Consider the following 19,894-nt stretch of genomic DNA (forward strand, 5'->3'; position numbering starts at 1 on the left):
ACGTTGATTTTTGATTGCTTTGAGTGTCTATGCTGGGGATATTCATGAGCCCTATGTAGCACTATGGAAGCCACCTGTGCACATTTGTCTTCAGATTCCTTATGACTAGAATAAAGAACATTACATTACATGACATTACAACAAACATCAATACATATTATTTTCAGTGGCTGCTAAATGACTGTCTACATGGACACAAGCCCAGCTACACTGAACCAGGATGTTTACAAGAATTGGATGTAAACAAAAAGTCCATTTATTCACTTGTTTCTCATTGCCTCTCATGAGGAAGTTTGAAATAATCTAACCATAGACATCATGATGTGCCTGACAACCATGGCAGTTGTAATCCTGACCCCAGAACATGGAGTTTGTGAGATGTCAGACTTGACTGGACAAATATCACACTGGTGTGAATGTAAATATTACGACTTCATTTATGTGTGAATTATTCGTATAAGTAGACACCATACTATATCAATGCATCTGCTATAGAATTCCAGCAAAACATGCAATAAGTCTATCGGCATAATCTCTTACATGTTTTCCCATAATGAGAGGTGGCCTCCGGTGAAATCAGTATATTATGACAGACAACTTATGTTAAGGATATACTGTCACAACACCAAGGCTCCTACCAAGCAAATATCTGATTGAAAGTTTGACTCAGGTTGTCAAAACACTACTCACAAAGCGCTTAGCTGCCTCGCCATTGCAATCAAATGACAAAAACTCATTCCTAAAATGAAAATGTTTTTTTTTTTTTTCATCTTTGTGTGAAACCTTGCAAATTGAAAGTTTGTGTATTTCCTAAGGGGGCTCTTTAGAAAGCCACTGGATACTGGGAGCACAACATCCTTCCATGCACACTATTTACCCCTGGATTGCTTCAGGCTAATGTCTCAATAATTTTCACTCCTTTTCTCAGGTCCTTCCCACAAAGGACTTGACTAATGATCCATGGACAAAATGAAGCATTTAAATTTATTCATTAATCATTCATCTCCAGCTCATTGAAAATGCTAAACTTCCACAAAATTAAGATTGAATATTGAAAAGTGATTGAGGGAGACAGCTCTCAGAGGAGACGAGAGAACCGGGCATAAACAACAGCGGCAAGAGGAGTGGTTTGCTGCCCGGCTGCTGGCCAGACACAGTGCCAGTAGTACACTTAGGGTTACAGAGGTACACTAACTGCTAGTCGAGGTCACCAGGCTTTAGCAGGTGTAATTAGATCTCGAAGATGTGGAGGAGCGTAGAATTTCTGTCAACATGGCCTGTAATTATTCTCTTTTCCAATTAATGGTGACATAGATTAATTATCTGATGAGGCAAAGCCAATTGCAATCATTCACCCAGCTAAAATTAGATCATTCCTGACAGCAGCATGAAAGTCACCTGTTTCATTGTTATGGATTTGCTGCTGGTTAGAGAGGTGGAGGGTGGGGGTGTTGAAGGGGAGGTGGGGTGAGGGGCAGGGGTGTGTGTGGAGCGAGTCGTGGTGGAGTAAGTGAGTTGTCTGGCACAGGTGAGGTTCCAATTACACCGCTATCTGAACCGCCTGTATCGCGCTGCTCAATCCATTGGCGTCCGGGCCGGATTGTTTGTTTGCGTCGTCGCCGGTGGTAGTTGAGTCATCTGTCAGTGAGTGCAGGAAAGCCGAGAGGCGTTGAATTGCCTTTGACAACTCCTCCTGTTCAAATAAAAGGGGGGCAAATGAAATCAATGGGAGAGGGCTAATTAAGAAAAGCAGAGCTTGTGTTGCTGTTGAGGGGGAAAGAGACAGAGGGAGGGAGAGAGAGAGCCAACAGCGGTACAGACACACAAAGAGCGACACTGATATTCTGCTTTCATGACAAACCCACTCAGATGGTGCAGTGAGGTGTAGTCTGCAGCTTTTTTATTGTGTGAGGAGAGCGAAAAAGCGAGGGAGGGAGGAATAGAGGGAGGGAGACAGAGAGAGCAGGAAAGAGCAAGAGAAGGGGACACAAAAACACTCCTGGTGAACTGTGTGTGCGGGTTCAGTGCCCGCTCTGTTTTTAAAAAACCTCAGCAACCAGTTTTTCTATTAAACTGCCTTGCACTGTCAACCAGCTTGGGGATCTGACCGGCCCAGCCATGCAGAAATTCACTGACTAACAATTATATCAGAAACAAGATCTCGGATTACGGCCCCATGGGACCAGCACAGTGGGCGTCTCTTCCAATTATTACCGGCCATTCACAACTCTCCGACTGCGTTTTCGTTGTTAGCGATTGTCAAATACTGGCCTCCCTGGTGTACACTTGCATAACAGGCACACACACACACAAAAAGTGAAGTGCCAGATTTGGCAGCCGTGGCGTGGCGTGGCACAATGCCCCCTCAGCCCCCCGCCGACATCTCCCCACCCCCTCATCTCAGCAGCCTCCTCCCACACCTGACATTCCTCCAGGAGAGTTCTAATGTGAGGTCTACAAGTGTGTCAGAATGGTGCATCTTCATTATGCTCCTGTGGCGTGCTGGGCTGTGATGTGTGTGTGTGAATGTGTGCTTGTGGTGTGGTGTGTGTGTGTGTGTAGTGTGTGGGGTAATGCTTATGAGTGCTCATCATGGTTTCCTTAGCAAGGTCTCTGAGAATGGAACTCGAATGCCCTTAGCAAGCAAAACTCACAGGCTCACAATAGCCTTGTTTACATACACACTTTTTTCTTGGATTGAAATCATTGCATTTGAAAACATCCGACAGATCACACAGATGTCATTCAAAGACCCCAAACTCTATTGGTTTCCCTGTGATAAACAAAAGGAAAACATCCATTCACAGGTGGTAGAGAGTCCTTGCGAGATTTCTTGTGTTAACTGTTTTGCAAAAGGGTGTGAGAAATGTTGTGGGTGTGAGAAAAGGAAAATCCAAACCCTGATAATCTTGAAAGATTAAGGCCTAGTCCACACGTACGAAACCGATATTTTTTTCCTCCGTCTTCCCTGAAACCTACATCAAGAATATTTGCGTCCAAACGGATCCATCTCAACACGACTCAACACGTTACTTCATACCCCAGGCCTATAGGTGGCACTGTTTCTTTACAGAAATTGACCAAAGTTTGTGCTTTACAGACAGAATAGGCTTTGACAAAATGGCTAGTGCAAGGAAACCAGAATTGTTTGTGTGGACTGATGGTGAACTGTCAACTGTAAAACTAATAAACTTTATTTTACGGTTTGTGAAGGATGCAGTCCCGTCCTTTATTTAGCTAACGCAGGTAGGCCTACTAATCACCTTTACTTTCTTTGGTTGTAGGATAGTCCGTGATTCACATTAGTTTTGGCTATCACCGCAATTAGGCTACTAAACGCAAGGCTTACCCAAGTTCTAGGCTATTCTGTCGCCACATTTATAATATTGCTATAAAACCTTCGTTAGTAATTTATCTTACGGAGTGTAATCGTAGGTAATGTCATGTATGAAAACTAGTATTGTTATACTATAAGTGCAAGTCCAGGGCAGCTGAGGTGTGGCAATGACATCATCGATACGCAAGCAGGATGTTCGGTTTCGCTGTCTAAGCGAACTCAAACGGGCTACGGTTTCAGATTTCTCCACTCTGGGACCAGGTTTCAGAAAAGTGCGGTTTCGGGCAGTGCGTTTACAGGATTCGTTTGGACGCTCGGCCAAGACGAAGCAAAACCTCTGCGTTTAACCTAAAAAGCGTCTCCGTGTGGACGGGCCCTAAGGGTCTGGCAAAGAACAATGTAATGGCCCAACTCGAGGGGCAGCAACAAGCATGCATTTAAAAATATCACTGCACGCACTAGAGTCGATCATGTTTACTCTGAATTATTTCGGACTTTGACGCAATCAGATAACACTACGACCAATGTGTACTGTCCTCCAACGTTGCAGCACTGTCTTCATCAGTTTAGCTGGTTCCCCGGAATGTTGGGGTAAAAGTAACGTGCATCATTGCTCTTTGCCAGAGTGTCTCGTTCTATTGTGCTCTCGCGAGAACTCTGGATTTCCAGGGTAGAGAAATGTATGAACCCAATGAAAATGTTTGAGCATATTTGCAAGCGATGACTTATGCTGTGCAAAGGTGTTACGTAATGAAGACCTAGTGGATCCCAGTTTCTTTACATGTAAATGTGCATTAGATCCATACTTGCAGATAGCAACACAGAACAGACATGGCATCTCTTATGGATAATGAATGTTTGCTGATTGAAGAATAGTGCAAAGGAGTTTTACACAGGTGTATCAGAGATTCAGACTTGTGCAAGGAATCTATACCACCTGTGAAAAGATGTTTTCCTTTTGTTTAGCACGGGAAAACCAATATAGTTTGGGGTTTTTGAATGACATCTGTGTTAACTGTTTTGCAAAAGGGTGTGAGAAATGTGTGAACCCAATGAAAATGTGTGAACATATTCACAAGAGATGACTTCTGCTGTGCAAAGAAAGTGTTCATGAAGACCAAGTGGATCCCAGATTCCTTAAGCAGGTCAAGGCAAAGGAGTTTCACACAGGTGTATCGGAGATTCAGACTTATGCAAGGAATCTATACCACCTGTGAATAGATGTTTTCCTTTTGTTTCGCAAGAGATTACTTCTGCTGTGCAAAGAAAGTGTTCATGAAGACCAAGTGGATCCTAGTTTCCTTAGCAGGCTAAAGCAATCAAGAAAAACTGTAATTGTTTTTAAAACATGATGTCAGAGTTGATACAAGCATTAAAGCGATTGAGAAAAACTGTAATTGGCTAGGCTGTGGATGAGATGGACTACATTGGTAGTGTAATTGTTATATAACCAACTGTTTTCACAAAATAAACATTTGTTCATGTTACAGTACAAGACAAGTAATGAGTATGCACAAACATTCTGGAATCTGCATAAGCATTACATGGCTGTTCAATCCAATTCTAAAAGGAATAGCCTACACCACCCCTTTCAATCCGATAGTAAATTCCAATTATATCGGGCACTTTTATGCTGATCAAGGTGTTTATGAGTATTTTTATTCCGATTGAGGCATGAATCTGATTCTAATCGGATTAAATGTGCCCATGTAAACCCACAGAATGTGTTTACTGATGGTGGAAGTGCAGGCTCCATGCCACTCTGTGCAGTGACACTGTAGGAGGAGTGGATTATCACTGCCCTATTAGGGCTGTACAGAGACTGATGGGTGCCAGTCTCACAAAAGCTTCTTGGTCTCTAGTCTAACGTGTCTTATCTGGCCATGTGCTGACCATGTGAATGGTACTGTAGCATTGCTTGTGTGAGTACCTGGCACCATAAAGAAGATCTAGTCAATGACAGTACAGTGTTGCCTTTCTTTAAATACACCCAGAAACTTTCAACATTCAGGGAAAACAACAGTAAGCCCATTCAGAATGTGTGTGGTACACATTGTCTGACATCCCTGTTTTTTAATCTTTAAGGAATCTGTTCTAAGGAGCCTTGAAACTGTACTTGTGCAGTGTTTATAGTAGCAGAGTTCAGTATACAGTGTTTCCCACATAATTGAATTCCATTTGTGGTGGTTGGTTTGCAGTAGGGATTTAACGATTACCAGTATAATGGTAAACCGCGATAAAAATGTTGACGATAACAATTACCGTTTTCATTTCAAATATCATAATTATTGTGGTTGATTACCACGGTGTGGAAACCGTGTGTTTAATCCCTCCCAGCTTCATCCGAACCTGCTTTTGACATACAGTAGGCCTGGTACAATGAAACAAAACTGGTACCCTACTAATTCTGTTGCCTAATTGATGGTTTTAACTGGGACTTGGATTAGGCTCCACTTGATTTTAAAAGGCGGAACATTTTCACCACAAAACGTGCACTGTATCATGTAGCCACTCCGCGTCTTTCTATGTTCGCGTCCACATTAAATCCATTCCTCTCATGTTACAGTATCAGGAGAATACAGTAGCCTAAAGTTTTATTTCGAACATTTACTTTGGTCTCACTCATTGGATCCAAATAACAGAAATAGCAAACTCCAAGTCATGGTAGGGTAAGTTAAGCTATAAGTATATAGCCAATTAAACATGACCAAGGAAAAAGTGAACGGGACACTTTTTTTTAAACTTTTTCAGCTTGTCTAGGCCTATCAGTGCTTTCTGAACATATTTTTAAAAATGCTGCGATAGTACCGAAAACCGTGATAATATTGGTCACTATAACCGTGAGGTTAAATTTTCATACCGTTACATCCCTAGTTTGCAGAATTAACTTGAATACAACAGTTTTTAACAAATTAGCACAGCGTGGTTATGGTGCTAACCAGATTTAAGCACAATTTAGTACAACCTGGAAATTCATTGTGTGGTGGTCAATGTTGATATTGTGGTGGGCTGCCACAAATAAGTCAATGTATGGGAAACACTGGTATAGCAGTGAGTGTCCATGGTTGTATGTACATGCCACTATTTATGTGTATACTGTATGTGCATGTGTATGAATGTGTGCGCATGCAGGTGGGAGTGTATGTTTGTGTATATATTGTTTTTGCACATAATGCATACATGTGAGTGAGTCTGAAGTGTATGTTTGAGAGTGTGTGTGGGTCGATTCTAGATTGTAGTATTGATGTGTATCAGCACAATTTTCTGTGTGTCTTGTGTGTTGGTGTGGATGGATGCTTTTCCAAATGTGTGTGGAGTAGTAATTTGAGTGCTTGTGTGTGGGTGCATGCACGTTCTTATGTGTACATGTAGTAGTGAGTGTGTGTGTGTTTGTGTGACTGTGTGAGAGTGTGTCAGTGAGTGAGTGCATATGAGTATGTGTGTGCATGTGTATGTGTGTGTGTGTGTGTTCGCATGCGTGTGCGCATGTGTTTCGGTCCCTGTGTGTGTGTGTGTGTATGTGTGTGTGTGTGTGTGTGTGTGTGTGTGTGTGTGTGTGTATGTGTGTGTGTGTGTGTGTGTGTGTGGGGGGGTGTGCTGCCCTGAGAGGATCTCTGACGGCACTACTGCCTGCATGTCCTTCACACTCGGCGGATCCCTGAGAACTCCTCGCCTTCATGCTCCACTCACTCGCCTGACTTCTGCACAAGCCTGCTCTGACTACAGCACCAAAACAAGAGCGCCCACTCTGCAGCGGCGCAGGGTGCGGCCAATTACGCCACGGCTCTAATGCTACACTAATGTCTAAAGCCTAATGCGACAGCAAAATGGCCTCGGCTGAAACACGGTCTTGTGTTGGACTGTTGTCACTTTAACCAAATTAAAGATAGAACGTGTTTGACATAAAAAAATAAATAATAATAAAAAAAAACACTAAAAGAATGCAGCAATGCTCATCCTGGCTTCAACTGAACCGAGGAAGACAGAATTCTTAAAAAAAAAAAAAAAAAGAACATGACACATAATTCCCTTCTGAAGTAGAGATGCCAGACATTTTTAATAGTTTAGCGGCCAGGATACAGAACTGTACAGAGGACTCATTCCTGCCACTGCCCTACACGTACAGTAATTCAGTCAAATTTCAATGCAATGCAGAAATGCCACCGATGTTGACAAGCCACTGGATGTAAGTGACACTACAGGCCCTGCTATACTTTGTGTTCTAATAATAAAGTTACTGTCCTGTGTCAGGATTAGCATAAGGTGTCCTGAAATCTACACAAATTCTAATATATTTCAGTTCAAAATGAACAAATCAGTGTGAAATGACCTTGTGCGAAAACTGATCTGTTGGACTGTAACACGTCCTATAGTAACAGTGCAAGACAGAGCGTGTGCTACACACTTTCTATAATGGAGCTGACATGGTGGGTGACAACAGGCTTGTTCTTGGGGGAAACCAGAGTTCTTTGTGCTCTCCTGTTGAGTGGCTGCAGTGCCACAATACGTGCTGTGTGAACGCGAACGTGCGAGTGTAGCCCCCGACGCAAGGCTACATATGCTACGCTAGCCACCTGCTGGGCCGGTTCCGGCGGACAGCTCTCATCATAAAGATTCATCACTATCAGCGCGTCCGCTTCGACCTCATCTCAAGGCTCCCACCAGCTTCTCACTCTGAAGCAGAGGACACCCCGCTCGGGCAGAGCCACGGTCAGTATAGGTGCTGTATATGCCTGCGTGTTACATAAGGTCATACCTGCGTGTATTTGTGACAAACCGTGTCACCGTCAATAAACACGAGCAGGACATTCTCAGAGTCAAGTCTTAAAGAGGATATATGTGCAAATTCTGGGGGATTTCTGGCTCATTGTGCACTCCAGGGTGATGATAAATGATGAGTTAACTATTAATCTGATCACCACTCAAAGATGACCTTACAGAGCTCTAGAATAAAGACTGATGCAAGATCCAGCAGGCCGTCTGACTGCACTCAAAACCAAAATGTCTCACATGCACCACTGCAAAGCACAAAGAGGGCTCTTGCTCAATGCACTGGGGACAGATATGTTGGCTTTCTCAGACTGATATGCAGCGGCTGCTGTATGTGTGCCTGCACAGAGAGACCAGTGCATTAGCAAGGTCCCACCGCACACATCATTAATTTCCTTATTCACCAGGGTGAGTCGCTAAGGAAGGTGTCTACAACGTTGGGGTGGTAGCAACAAAGCGACCCATGTCATCTGTCGATACCTAGCACGTTGGACCTTTGCAAAGCATGCCCATAACATCTAGTAGTATACTGTATAAAATGTAGAGGTATAATGAAACCCATGACACAACGGTGCTGAGAATGGCCTGTGTGGATGTACCTGTATGTGAATGCTGGTGTTCTTTCCAAGAAACAAACGAACAACAACAAAAAAAACACTCAAATGGAAGTATCAGTGCAGCACTATTCTACAGATACACTACCTGCACGGTTGTTATTTTCTGGTTGTTCGCATTAGAGAGGCTCTGGAAATAGGCCAGTTCAGCTTGACTGTGGAGGCTGCGGTGGTTGAAGTATTTCACCATGGCTTTGTGCATCCTCTTCTGCAACAAAGAAAGCTGGGGGGAGGTGAGAGAGAGAGAGAGAGCGGGGAAGAGAGCAAGAGAGAGAGAGAGAAGGGAGGGATAGAAAAACAGGGAGAAAGAGAGGAGGATAGTGAAAGAGAGGGAGAGCGAGAGAGAGAGAAAGGAGGAATTGGTAAGGCAGGAGAGGAAATTAATGGCAGTGTTCAAGAAGAATGATGGAGGGAAATAGAGAAAGCAGTCAATAGCCCATTCTGCAGTACACGGGCCTGACAGGAATTTCACAGTCTCTTGGTTTCTCTGCCCACCCATGTGCATTCATCAGAAACCAGTCACATCTGGCTGCCAGGATGGGGGGTTAATTTTCTCTAAATGCTTCAGCGGTTTTGTTCTAGCCGAGGCAAACTCTGTGACTGCAAAGCTGATGAGTAAAATATTTCTACTTCACCCAGTTTAACTTTATACCAATCCCCCTCAAGACATATTTTACACATACACAAAGAAGTCATGAACCCCCCACCGAATGCAGAAATTATGCCGAGTCCATTGGAGAGACATGCTGCTGCTTTGCTTTATTATTTGAGCACAGTTTTGAGGGGGAAAAAGGAGCGCTGCTATATTGAGGGATGCCATTGCTGTGTCACCCCCATCTCTCCCTTCTCTTTCTTCTCTTAAGCTTATCATTGCTTAGCAATGTGTTCTCCAGAGCATGAGAAAACTAAAGAGAATTAGCTCAGCCATCATCTGCTGAGGGGGGGTGGGGGGGGGGAGAAGAAAAAGACAGGAATTCCGCTTATAGAACAAAGTGTTCCATTGTCTGAAAGGCTTCATGCTTTCATTTTCTGTTGATGTTGAGTTTGATGCTGGAAACATTTAAAATGTAATAACAATAATAAAAAAAACTCTTACAGGTAAAATGGAACCTAAGACTATTTGATACTTAAATCTGCAGCCTTTAGATAACCCTAAGTGTATCTCCTAGTATTACAGGATATAGCAGATAAAAACATGACAGCCAACATTACATAAATGACCTAGCCAACGTTAACACTTTGACTAAACAACAGTATTTAAAAAGGGGGGAAGGACTTGTAGACAGCCACACCAGCCTAGAGCCTTTAACACAGCAGATAGATTAGATGTCCTAAAATGTTTGATTAGAGGGACATATTCTTTGGTTGAGCGCCCAAATTGGATGCACTGGTGTCAGCCGTGGGATGCAGCCTGTGGGGTGCCATAGGGAGAGGACACTGAGGATTACTGCCAGCCAGGGCCTAGGAGTTCACCGCACAACAGACTGCCAAGGTTAACTTTAGAAACTTCTTGTGAGTTTCTTTAAATGTGTACTATGTAACTAACCATACAGAGCACAGCAAGAACAAAATCTCTACTTTGTTATAAAAGGAATTTATGTAGCAGCTATGTTTTGCAATACCGCTGCTCATGTAAGGCTTGGTGTCTGTTTGTGCAGAGGATTTTTTGCACTTTTTTGCGTATCCGCAATCTTCCATCTTCCTATGCATGTGGTGGCTGTCTGATGAACAAACAGTCACTGACACCTTCTCAGACAAGTGCATGGCAAAAGTTGCAAACTGCATTGTTGGCATTTACACACAAGCTGTCTACTGTTGCATGAAACAAAATGCACATCTTGCATCTTTACTGAGATAATTCCTGTCCATTGCTGAGCCATGGTGGCAGTCATGGTGTCACATTAACTAAGTGTGGTTTGATGGATTCATGGATTCAGCCACTCCTCTCACCTGTCTCTTGACTTCCAAAGAATATGCACTCGCTTGTAAAGAACACACTACATGTACCCTAACCAGTCCATCTGAAATCTCTGTGCTCAACTTCAATTTAGAGCTCTGCCTACACAAGGACAGGCATGCGATTACAGCCTCCAATACAAACATCCTGGCTTTATAAGCGCATAACAATATACACACAGCTATAAGTTATGCATATGCTATAACAATAACCACACAGATGACTTAAATAAGGACATAGAGTATGAACAGAGAAACATGCATATCTGTTAGAAGCTTTTCATGAATCTACAATAAAAATATATATTTTTAAAATGTGCTACAGACCTGTATACAGAATCACATTTAACAATACCGACATTCCCTGGTTTGCACATTTTTTTCAACAGAAGAGAAAGAAGACCAAGTCAGTGAAAAATAAACAACAAACTGTTAGAGCTGAATACGGAGTAAAAGAAAATCAGGCTTTGATCATGAGCGTGGCAAATCCCGTCCACAGGATTTCAGTTTTGCATGCATTTCTCACTTGATAACATTCATGTAGTTAGATGAGGACTCACAGAAGTATTAGTCTTTTTTATAGGGAAGCAAACAATGTGTTTTACTCATTGCAAAGGTGGTGGGTAAAAATAAAAGATTGCCATCTAATAGCAGAAATATGTAGTTCTGGTGTGCATTTTCTGATACGCATGATACTGCATGAGCGCGTTCCACATAAATCTTGCTCAGCTTAGCAATCAATCTTTTTTTTCCACCTTTGAGCAGAGTGAAAAAAAACTTCCAAAACTTCCACATTTCATAAAGTGTTCCAAAGTGATGGACATGCCTACTCTGTGCGGCCATCCACAGCTCTCTTCTCCCCCATACTCCCCCAGGTGAAAAAAAAAATCCACCCTATATAGCCCTACATTAGAGCGTGGCTGTCGCACTCCTCCACTAAACTTATCTCATCAAGATTAGATTACTGCGGTGCCCTGCGCGCTGGCTGCCCAACTAAAACCAGCCACAAATTACAGTCCGTGCCGAGTGCAGCAATTCGTGTCATCATGCATATACCTCTCTCTCTCAGCCGTCACATCCCTGCCACATCTGCTCCCTATCTGTTCACCAGCCCCTTTCTTCTGAGACGGAATACTGATTTGTGAATAATTACACAATTGGTTGGTGAGTAAACACAAAAACACACACAGGCACACACACACACACACACACACAAACACACACACACACACACACACAGACACATATACACACACATACACAAACAAGTTTAAGTGCAAACTCTGTAACCAACATATAATCCATATCAGCAGAAGAAATAAAGTACATGCTACTGGTATGCTAAAATCTCAGATTTGATCCAGTGAACCACCCTGAATGACCCTACCATAGATCGTGTCATCTTTTCTTCATTCGCCTGTATGCATGTATATGCTGCAGAGGACCAGTGTAACACAGGGGCGTCATACATATTCCATCACAAAGTCATAAATGAATTTGGCTTCACATGGATGGGTGTGCATTTACCTGTTTGCGTTCCTGGAATGACACTTCTGCCCGGTTTTTCTCGTCAAAAACAAACACAGCCTCTCGCTTGGCGCTAATCAGGACTTTCTGTAGGACACGGTACTCGTTGGCTAACCTCACATTCTCCTTCAGGGCCTCCCTTAGATCAGCCTACACACACACACAAGCAAGAACTGTGAGAACAAGGGTTTGCACATATGGCTGTGTTGTGGTATCAGTGGAGTACAGACTACCTTGGGCTCTGTGGAATAAAGTAAAACAGGTCTTCCTCGACCACACAAAACCCATTATTACACGGCTCTTCACAAGGCAAGCTCCATTGACTTGAATGGGATTTCCCAAAGTTCTAGCAGTCATTATTTCCGAGGAAAGGACCTCTGAAAAAAATAATGACCGCTGTCAATGGCAACGGAGTTTGTGCTTCTAATTCAGGTATTTCATATCACTACACAAGGACTGGAACTTCATTCAAAAGTGAAAGCAGACGGTTGATCAGCTGTGTTCTAAAGAATGTTTGATTCAAGTTCAGCGTGTGTTGTTGCAAACTATTTGTTTCTCAGCAAATGCCACGATGAACGGTAACAAATAGGCTAGGCTATGTAGGCTAAAGTCATATCGTGGGGAGTTTATTATTTCGTATTGTAAAGTAAGTGTAATAAGCGGGATAATGTATAGAACGCCGGTCATTATTGGGAAAATAAGTCCCTTCAGGGCGGAACAAGACCCCTCCGCTGCGCGTCGGGGTCCGGTTCGCCCTGTCGGGACTTATTATGACCGCCGCGCAGCGAAGCGAAACTAGGTTTAGTCAGATTTGTTTTTTTTTTATTTTTCGCATGTCCAAATTTCCGTCAAGGATTCCTGGGACACTGAAAGACCGGGGTACACGAAACTTGGTGGGCATGTAACCCCACATGGATAGCATGGAACCATCGTTTTTCGTTTTGATCTGTAGGGTGGGGTTGTATAAAATGAATTTTACATGTGAAATCTATGAACTAATCATGTTTTGGTACTTGTTGTCTAGCAGATACCAGTGAGAATTGAGTGTGGATAATGCAATTTAGTGAGACAGAATCATATAGGCCTTTCAGAAAAAATGTGCTGGACTGGGCAGCGGTCATATTTTGTACCGCTCTGCGGTACATCTAGTTTTCCCAATAATGACCGGCGTTCTATACATTATCCCTTACATAGACTAAGGCAGGAATACAGGACACTCAATGGCTTTCAAAAGGCACATCGAGGAGTCCTCTGTGTCACAACAATAAGACAAAGCATTCTTACAAATGCATGCATGCATCCCACAAGCCTTGACAGAAAAATATAAGAATTTGTAGAAGAGGAAGATCTACTGCTAGCCATTTACTCAACTCCTTGGCCATACAGATTTTTGCTGTTGTCCTGCACCTGTCCACCTGATCTGGCTTATGAATCAATCAGAAAGTCTGACTAGAGAAATGAAGTGTATTAAAAGTTGGACCGTGTAACCCAGTGAAGGGAGAACGCTTCCTTGAGCCACTCCTAAGGCTGGTGCCGTCAGCCTCTCTCTCCCATTTGACAAACTGTGGTGTGCATAATGACAGTACTGACTCATCAATATTCATGAACCGTCCTGTAAAATGTACTGTAGGTAATCACTGCATACCCCTGCAACTATCTCAATGTCCAATTTATTACTTGCACTCCAGTCTAGATACACTACAGGCTAAATACCATTGAAATACCATTCGAGGGTGTTTTGTGAGAGCGTATGGCTCGTCGTGTGAGAGACCAGGGTGGAGTCTGAGAGAAGGAGCCCGTGAGCAAGACATGGCCCAGTGTTCCAGAGAGAGGTAAGAGGGTTATGTGATGGAGTGCTGCAACACTCAGAGTATCTGGAAGGGCCGCTTTGGACATGTCTGAAACACACTGGCTTTGGCTCTATGTTGAGTTGGATGGCAGTGACGCATCTTGAAAAATAGCATAAAGTAAAAAAAATCCCCTCAAGCTGTGATAAGCTCAATTTTAAAATGGTTTGTTTATATATTTGCATGGTTTAAATGGCTCATCTTTGAGAGGGGATATATAGAGAAAGGAAGAAACAAAGTATATCTATGAGGGAGTGCATGCTATCTGTTGACATGTTAAACCATTGAGTGAGGGGATTGCAAAAAACATGTGTGAAAATGTGCTAGTGTGCAATATAAGAGACAAAGAAAGTAAGAAACTCAATGTGTGTGTGTGTTTGTGTATATTACATACAAATGTGCGTAAATGTGTCTTGGTGTGCTCATACACTCCCAGCATTAACTGGGGCACAGGACACAGCCAGACATTAATAATCGTATATTATTCAGGAGAGCATGCAAATACATTACAATAAATAACTGTCTGTTTTCTGCCTGCCCCTTCTCATCTCCAGACCATTTCCAAGCCATCGGCGGCGTGACTGAATATCTCAACTGTACCTGTAGAAATAATGAAGTGTGTCTCTGCAGTAAAACCGAACAGCACTAAACTGATGAGTTTAACCCAGCTGAAAGAAGGGCTGTAAACATGACAAATGCCTGCTATTGATTTCAGCTTTAATTACTCCATGCAGCACTGACAAAGCCCATCTGACGTGGTTGTGAAGTGTAAATGGAACAAATTACACTTCATTGCCCATAAGAAACTGATGGTGTCGGCAGTTTGCATTGTTTACTTTATTCGCTCCAAACACTGGCCCTGATCGCATTAGGGGACGCTGGGCATGAAGAGACATGGCGTGGGAGGAGGGCTGGATCAAGATTGTGTGTGTGTGTCTGGGGGGGGGGGGGGGGGGTGGGGACACGCCTGTCTTAACGATGGTGGTCACCCAGAGATGGTGAATTTCACCCGGTGGCACCTTGTGGATTATTAGTGATCAGTTGATATCATGGAAGAGCAATAGATACAGAGAGTAAAATCATTCATTAGTGCTTGTGCTCTCCTGCTTTCGTGGTAAGATACTCTAAGACAGTGGCTTCAGATCATGTCAAGTTAACTGTACCATGATTCTGGTGTTTGAGGATCAACCTGTGCACTGCTTTATAGCAAAACAAAATGTATACAGGAAAATGAAGCAATTCCCAATATATGAACAAAAAGAGGGAACTCGTTAATGTACCTGGTCTACCCATATGGTCATGAGGTATTACTAAATCATTCAAATCAACCTGTTTGACATTTCTGTCGACAGTGCTTTGCCATCATTAATAATCTCATCAAACCACCATTATAAATTCAGCACAGATGTATTCAAAATGCCTCCTCAATTGAGTGTAATTCCTGCGCTGGTGTTAATTTCATCTGCCATGCACAGTGAACAATTAGAGTTAGTGAGAGAGGTAGGATATTTTCTCATTAACAAGCTTTCACTGACCTTACAAAGAACTTAGCAAATGTCTTTATGTTATTTCAACACTAATTAACTGAACAAAGGAAAGACAAGATACAAGAGATGAGAGGAAACTTGACAGAATTGATTGGTAGAACACAGGAGTGGAAGCTGATTTGAGGATATGTTCCACTGACCAGGTTCGGTTCCCTGGCAGAGCGTAAGTCTGCCCACTCTCAGATGTTCACCCATCCTCCGAGTTCTTTAAGTCTTAACATACAATATGATTTTTCATTAACTACACATATCCAAGTTGAGAGACAGGCTTATGCATTCATGTGACAGGAACTGAGGAGGAGGAGGAGACAACTAATGTGTCTCTACACAGACTTAACATTCACAGGGGTCTGGAATATGAGTCACACAAGTACTGGAGAGAGAGGCCCATTTGCTAGCGATTAAAATGCTAATACCCCAGGTATGCTGTAGAGCTAAGGCACCCCAAGGAAAACACAGAAGCTTACTACTGCTTAGAGGTTAAATAGATGGTTAACCTGGTCACAGAAAAAGGTGTTTTCAGGACAGTAGTACATGAAGTACTGTGTACACACCAACATTCCTCATCTGGTAATACAATATATATTAGTATTACACATTTTTATGTTCTATTTTAGATAGATTTATACACACAGAAAAAGGCACTGAGGCAATCATTTTCCTGAATAGGGTATTTCAAGTGAAGTGTTACTTGGCAACAATGCAAGCCAATTTGGAAAAAAGGTTGATCAACCTTGGTGGCCACAACACATTCAATTAGGTCAATGTCTCACCTAATGTCTGGCCATAATGCCGCTTGCCATATCCCACTTCATGCACACTGACTTCAGAATTCAATGACCAACCATTACACTGGGCTAATGCAGAGAGAGACTGCATGCTTTCCAGCAAGAAGCTCACACACCACACAGTCTGTTTCCCAAACACTGTAATTCCTGTTGTTCTCCTTCCTTGATTAAGCTGCTTTTTGTTACTGCTGTTGTTGTTTCCTGCAGGAGAAGCCTCCAAAAGACTCTCCGCATTGCTGACTTTTATCTGGCTAATGGCAGTCAGAGTCTATGAGGAAGACTTTTAATTCTCAAATTGTCTCGCGCCAACAACTTTTTTAGAGTTGCTGCACCCGAGTGCATGGCGGATTAGGCTCCATTGCCTTTTCTTGTTTTGAACTAATGCATTCTTGATCACCGTTTAATGAAACTATATACCACATGGCGATTTCACATTAGATAAGCCATGTGAGACTCTCATCAGGCAGTAGGCTCAGGCTGGGGTGGCAATCCTGCCACTGAACCTCACAATAAAATGCCTTTCCCATTAAAATGGAGAGCGATAATTCCTAATGTGCATTTCATGCATTTACTACATATTATTATTTGTCATATACAGGGGTGGGCAAAGGGGACTGTGAGAGTAAACATCTGTTTGTGGGTTAAGTGGCACAGAGGTAACAATAAAGATATTTAGATCAACATGAAACAACAGCAAATTGGTCAATAAACTGGCCTGAGTCCAACCTAAAAAAGCATGTAATCCCAAAGCATACCACTCTCTTTACTTATGAGTCTAACATTAATAGAAAGTCTACTTATTAAGCAAATGGCATTCTTGACGTATATGGTCAATATACATTGACTTACTTATCACTCACTGAAATATTAAATTAATAAAATAATACTAATAATAATAAAAACAAATTCTCAGTTTTGGCCATATAAACATAAACGGACCTTCATTTTCTGCATGACGGCTCTTCTTTCCTTGAAGTGGACATCATGTGCCTCAGTCGTGTCTATTGTTCTGTTCTCACAGCTGGTGATATCCTGCTGTAGGCTGGTCATAACTGTAAGGGCCATCTCGTGCTTATACTGAATGCCGTCACAGATACTCCTGGAGGTCAGGGGTCACCAAAAGGGTCATGCGCGAAGATGAACACAGAACAGGAACAACGATAACAAGACAGTAATTCATCTGCCCTGCCTGTTCCAATTGCCATTTGCAACCTTAACTAATCTTGATTCAGAACCAAAGATATGGTACTGACAAGCTTGACAAAAAAAAGAGAAGGTGCCAGAATCTTTCATGGCAAGTAGTGTGAGAGGGTGCATGACTATCTCTCCCAAATGTGAGTAGCTCTCATAATTGGACTTCAGGGATTAAGAGTCTGGTGAGGTAATATCACCAGATAACCAGAGCCCCACGTGAGCTGGGACATACAGTGATACCCTTCTGATAGGAATACACAGATGGCAACAATTAAACATCAATTTATCCACTTAAAACCCTCGTCATAAAAAGAGTCACCCCAAATAGTCTATTTTTTTCTGGCAGCACAATGAAATCCCACTTACACCAATGAAGGCAGTGCATAGTGAAAGACCTTAATGGCATGGTAGATGATTCTGGTAGTCTATAACTGGTATACAAGGGTGACTGCTTCAGTGGGGAATTTTAATTTGATATCACCTAAATTCTTAATGGAAATAGTGGCACTGATGTTGCAGAAAACTCTTGCACTACATGTATAACAGAAAATATTTACACCAAAAATGTAAGCAGAGTTTCTTACTGTAACTCCTCAATGATGGCAGGCAGAAATTTGGCAGTCCTTTCCATCATGTCTGATTCTTCTCTGTACTCTACAGATATTGAACGAAGCTCTGTGATCCTAGACTTGGCATCCTCATATCTTTCAGAGACATTATTGTGCAATTCCTGTGAACAGACACCACCAGTGTGACATTTCAATAGTAGTGACTCAGATCATATTTTTCCATTGTGGACTGTGAACCTTTGTTTTTGTCTTAACAAAATGATACAGACGCTTAGGTAATGGGGTACTATTCAGCAATCTAAATAGAAGCCTTCACTACTAAACACAGAGATACAATAAAGAAGCAGCCTACATTTGTATATGTAAACTCCTGACCTCTACTTCCACTGAAGGGGGCAGTAATGACATAACACTAAACATACAAATCCTCTGACTACATGCACGTAACTATAGAGAATTGCAGAAACTGACAATAAGTTTCAGAACCCTGGTCTCTGTGATCATTAATATTTTTTGAAAAACCAAAAGCTCTTATTGACCATTACATCCTCTTACCCTGACTGCATTCAGACTTTGGAGTTTAGCATTGCGCTTTGCTTGAAGTTCATTAGAGCAGTTCTGCTTTACCATCTGGAGGTTTGCCAGCTCATCCTTCAGGTTCTTAGTTTGCTAAAATAAAGTGCTGCAGACTTTCAGGTTTATGGACAAACACATATTTGAGGGACCTGAAATTCTTTTAAAACATAAAACATAAAATACAACCCCAACATTCACAGTTGTAAACTCAGTACCTGAACAATGGTATTATCAAAATGCTTGTCCACAAAATGACTGCTGCCATTTATATATGTTACCCCTCGGCCACCACGTTCCTCCAAGGAACATTGTCTGACACTGCCGTCCCTACGCACAAGGCCATTTTGACTATTTGTAGTTTGCCGATGGTGGAACAAGCAACCAATTGCTACCAGAGCAGAGGTGTTTATACATGTATGCATGCATAAAAAAACGTAACACTGCAAGAATCAATGTCACTGTGCGTATGGAAACTTCAGTGCACTATTGGTCAGTGCACTATTGCATTCATAGAACTGTCCAGTTTGTGCTGTGCACCTCCTTGAGGTAGTATTAAAATACTGACCATCTGTGCCATGCTCATTAACGACAGTGGAGGTGTCTCTGATTAAAACGGCATAGTGAGTAGCCCTCACCTCTGTTTTGTCGCTGTAAATCTTTCTTAGCTCCTTGACTACTATCTCCAGAGCAGCTGTAGTGGAGGAGGCTTTCTCAAACTCACTCTGAAGTTCCTTCATTTCATTGTCGGCCCTCTCCTTTTTCTCATTGAACTCCACTTTGGCTGCGGATATCTTACCCTGGACAGCAGATTTGAAATCGCAGAAATCACAGTGTTTGGGTTAGTCATCCCTCAATAGGGTTGCAACTACAGCAAGTACTTATTACAGAAAAAGTTGGCTGTAGTTACAATTCAAGCCTGTAGCTGCAGAGCGTGCCATACTATGACAAACCGTTTTAACATTTAATCAGTAGCAGTAGCCTCATTGTAACTGTAGATATCAACTTTTTGACTAACAATTTCAAGTCTATATATCCGAAATGGTTTGCCGAACTGTAATTTTGTCTAGTAGCAATTCTAAATGAAGATACCTAAAATTCATTTCTTACTAATCACAATGTTAATTCTTGATATCAACAATTGAATTTTCATTTGGAGGAATTTTCAAGTG

The 19,894-nt window shown here is 42.2% G+C and overlaps 1 protein-coding gene across 10 annotated transcripts in view; it reads right to left on the reverse strand.

Moving 5' to 3' along the window:
- Positions 1–965: 965 nt before the first annotated feature.
- LOC121720470 (coiled-coil domain-containing protein 178) overlaps positions 966–19,894 on the reverse strand; it is a 28,576-nt gene continuing 9,647 nt past the window's right edge. For 7 of the 10 annotated variants that reach the window (XM_042106619.1, XM_042106608.1, XM_042106597.1 and 4 more), the window contains exons 14-20: positions 19,361–19,522; positions 18,705–18,818; positions 18,165–18,310; positions 17,326–17,485; positions 12,205–12,354; positions 8,810–8,944; positions 966–1,693 (exon numbers count right to left, since the gene is read on the reverse strand). In XM_042106619.1, the coding sequence (XP_041962553.1) occupies positions 1,541–1,693; positions 8,810–8,944; positions 12,205–12,354; positions 17,326–17,485; positions 18,165–18,310; positions 18,705–18,818; positions 19,361–19,522 (1,020 nt within the window). In that variant the 3' untranslated portion in view covers positions 966–1,540. Of the gene's footprint in view, positions 1,694–8,808; positions 8,945–11,733; positions 11,812–12,204; positions 12,355–17,325; positions 17,486–18,164; positions 18,311–18,704; positions 18,819–19,360; positions 19,523–19,894 lie in introns of those variants that run through there. The other 3 variants (XM_042106648.1, XM_042106637.1, XM_042106627.1) reach the window with 3 other exon arrangements.

This window comes from Alosa sapidissima, chromosome 1, assembly GCF_018492685.1.
Source record: "Alosa sapidissima isolate fAloSap1 chromosome 1, fAloSap1.pri, whole genome shotgun sequence".
Lineage (NCBI taxonomy): Eukaryota > Metazoa > Chordata > Actinopteri > Clupeiformes > Clupeidae > Alosa > Alosa sapidissima.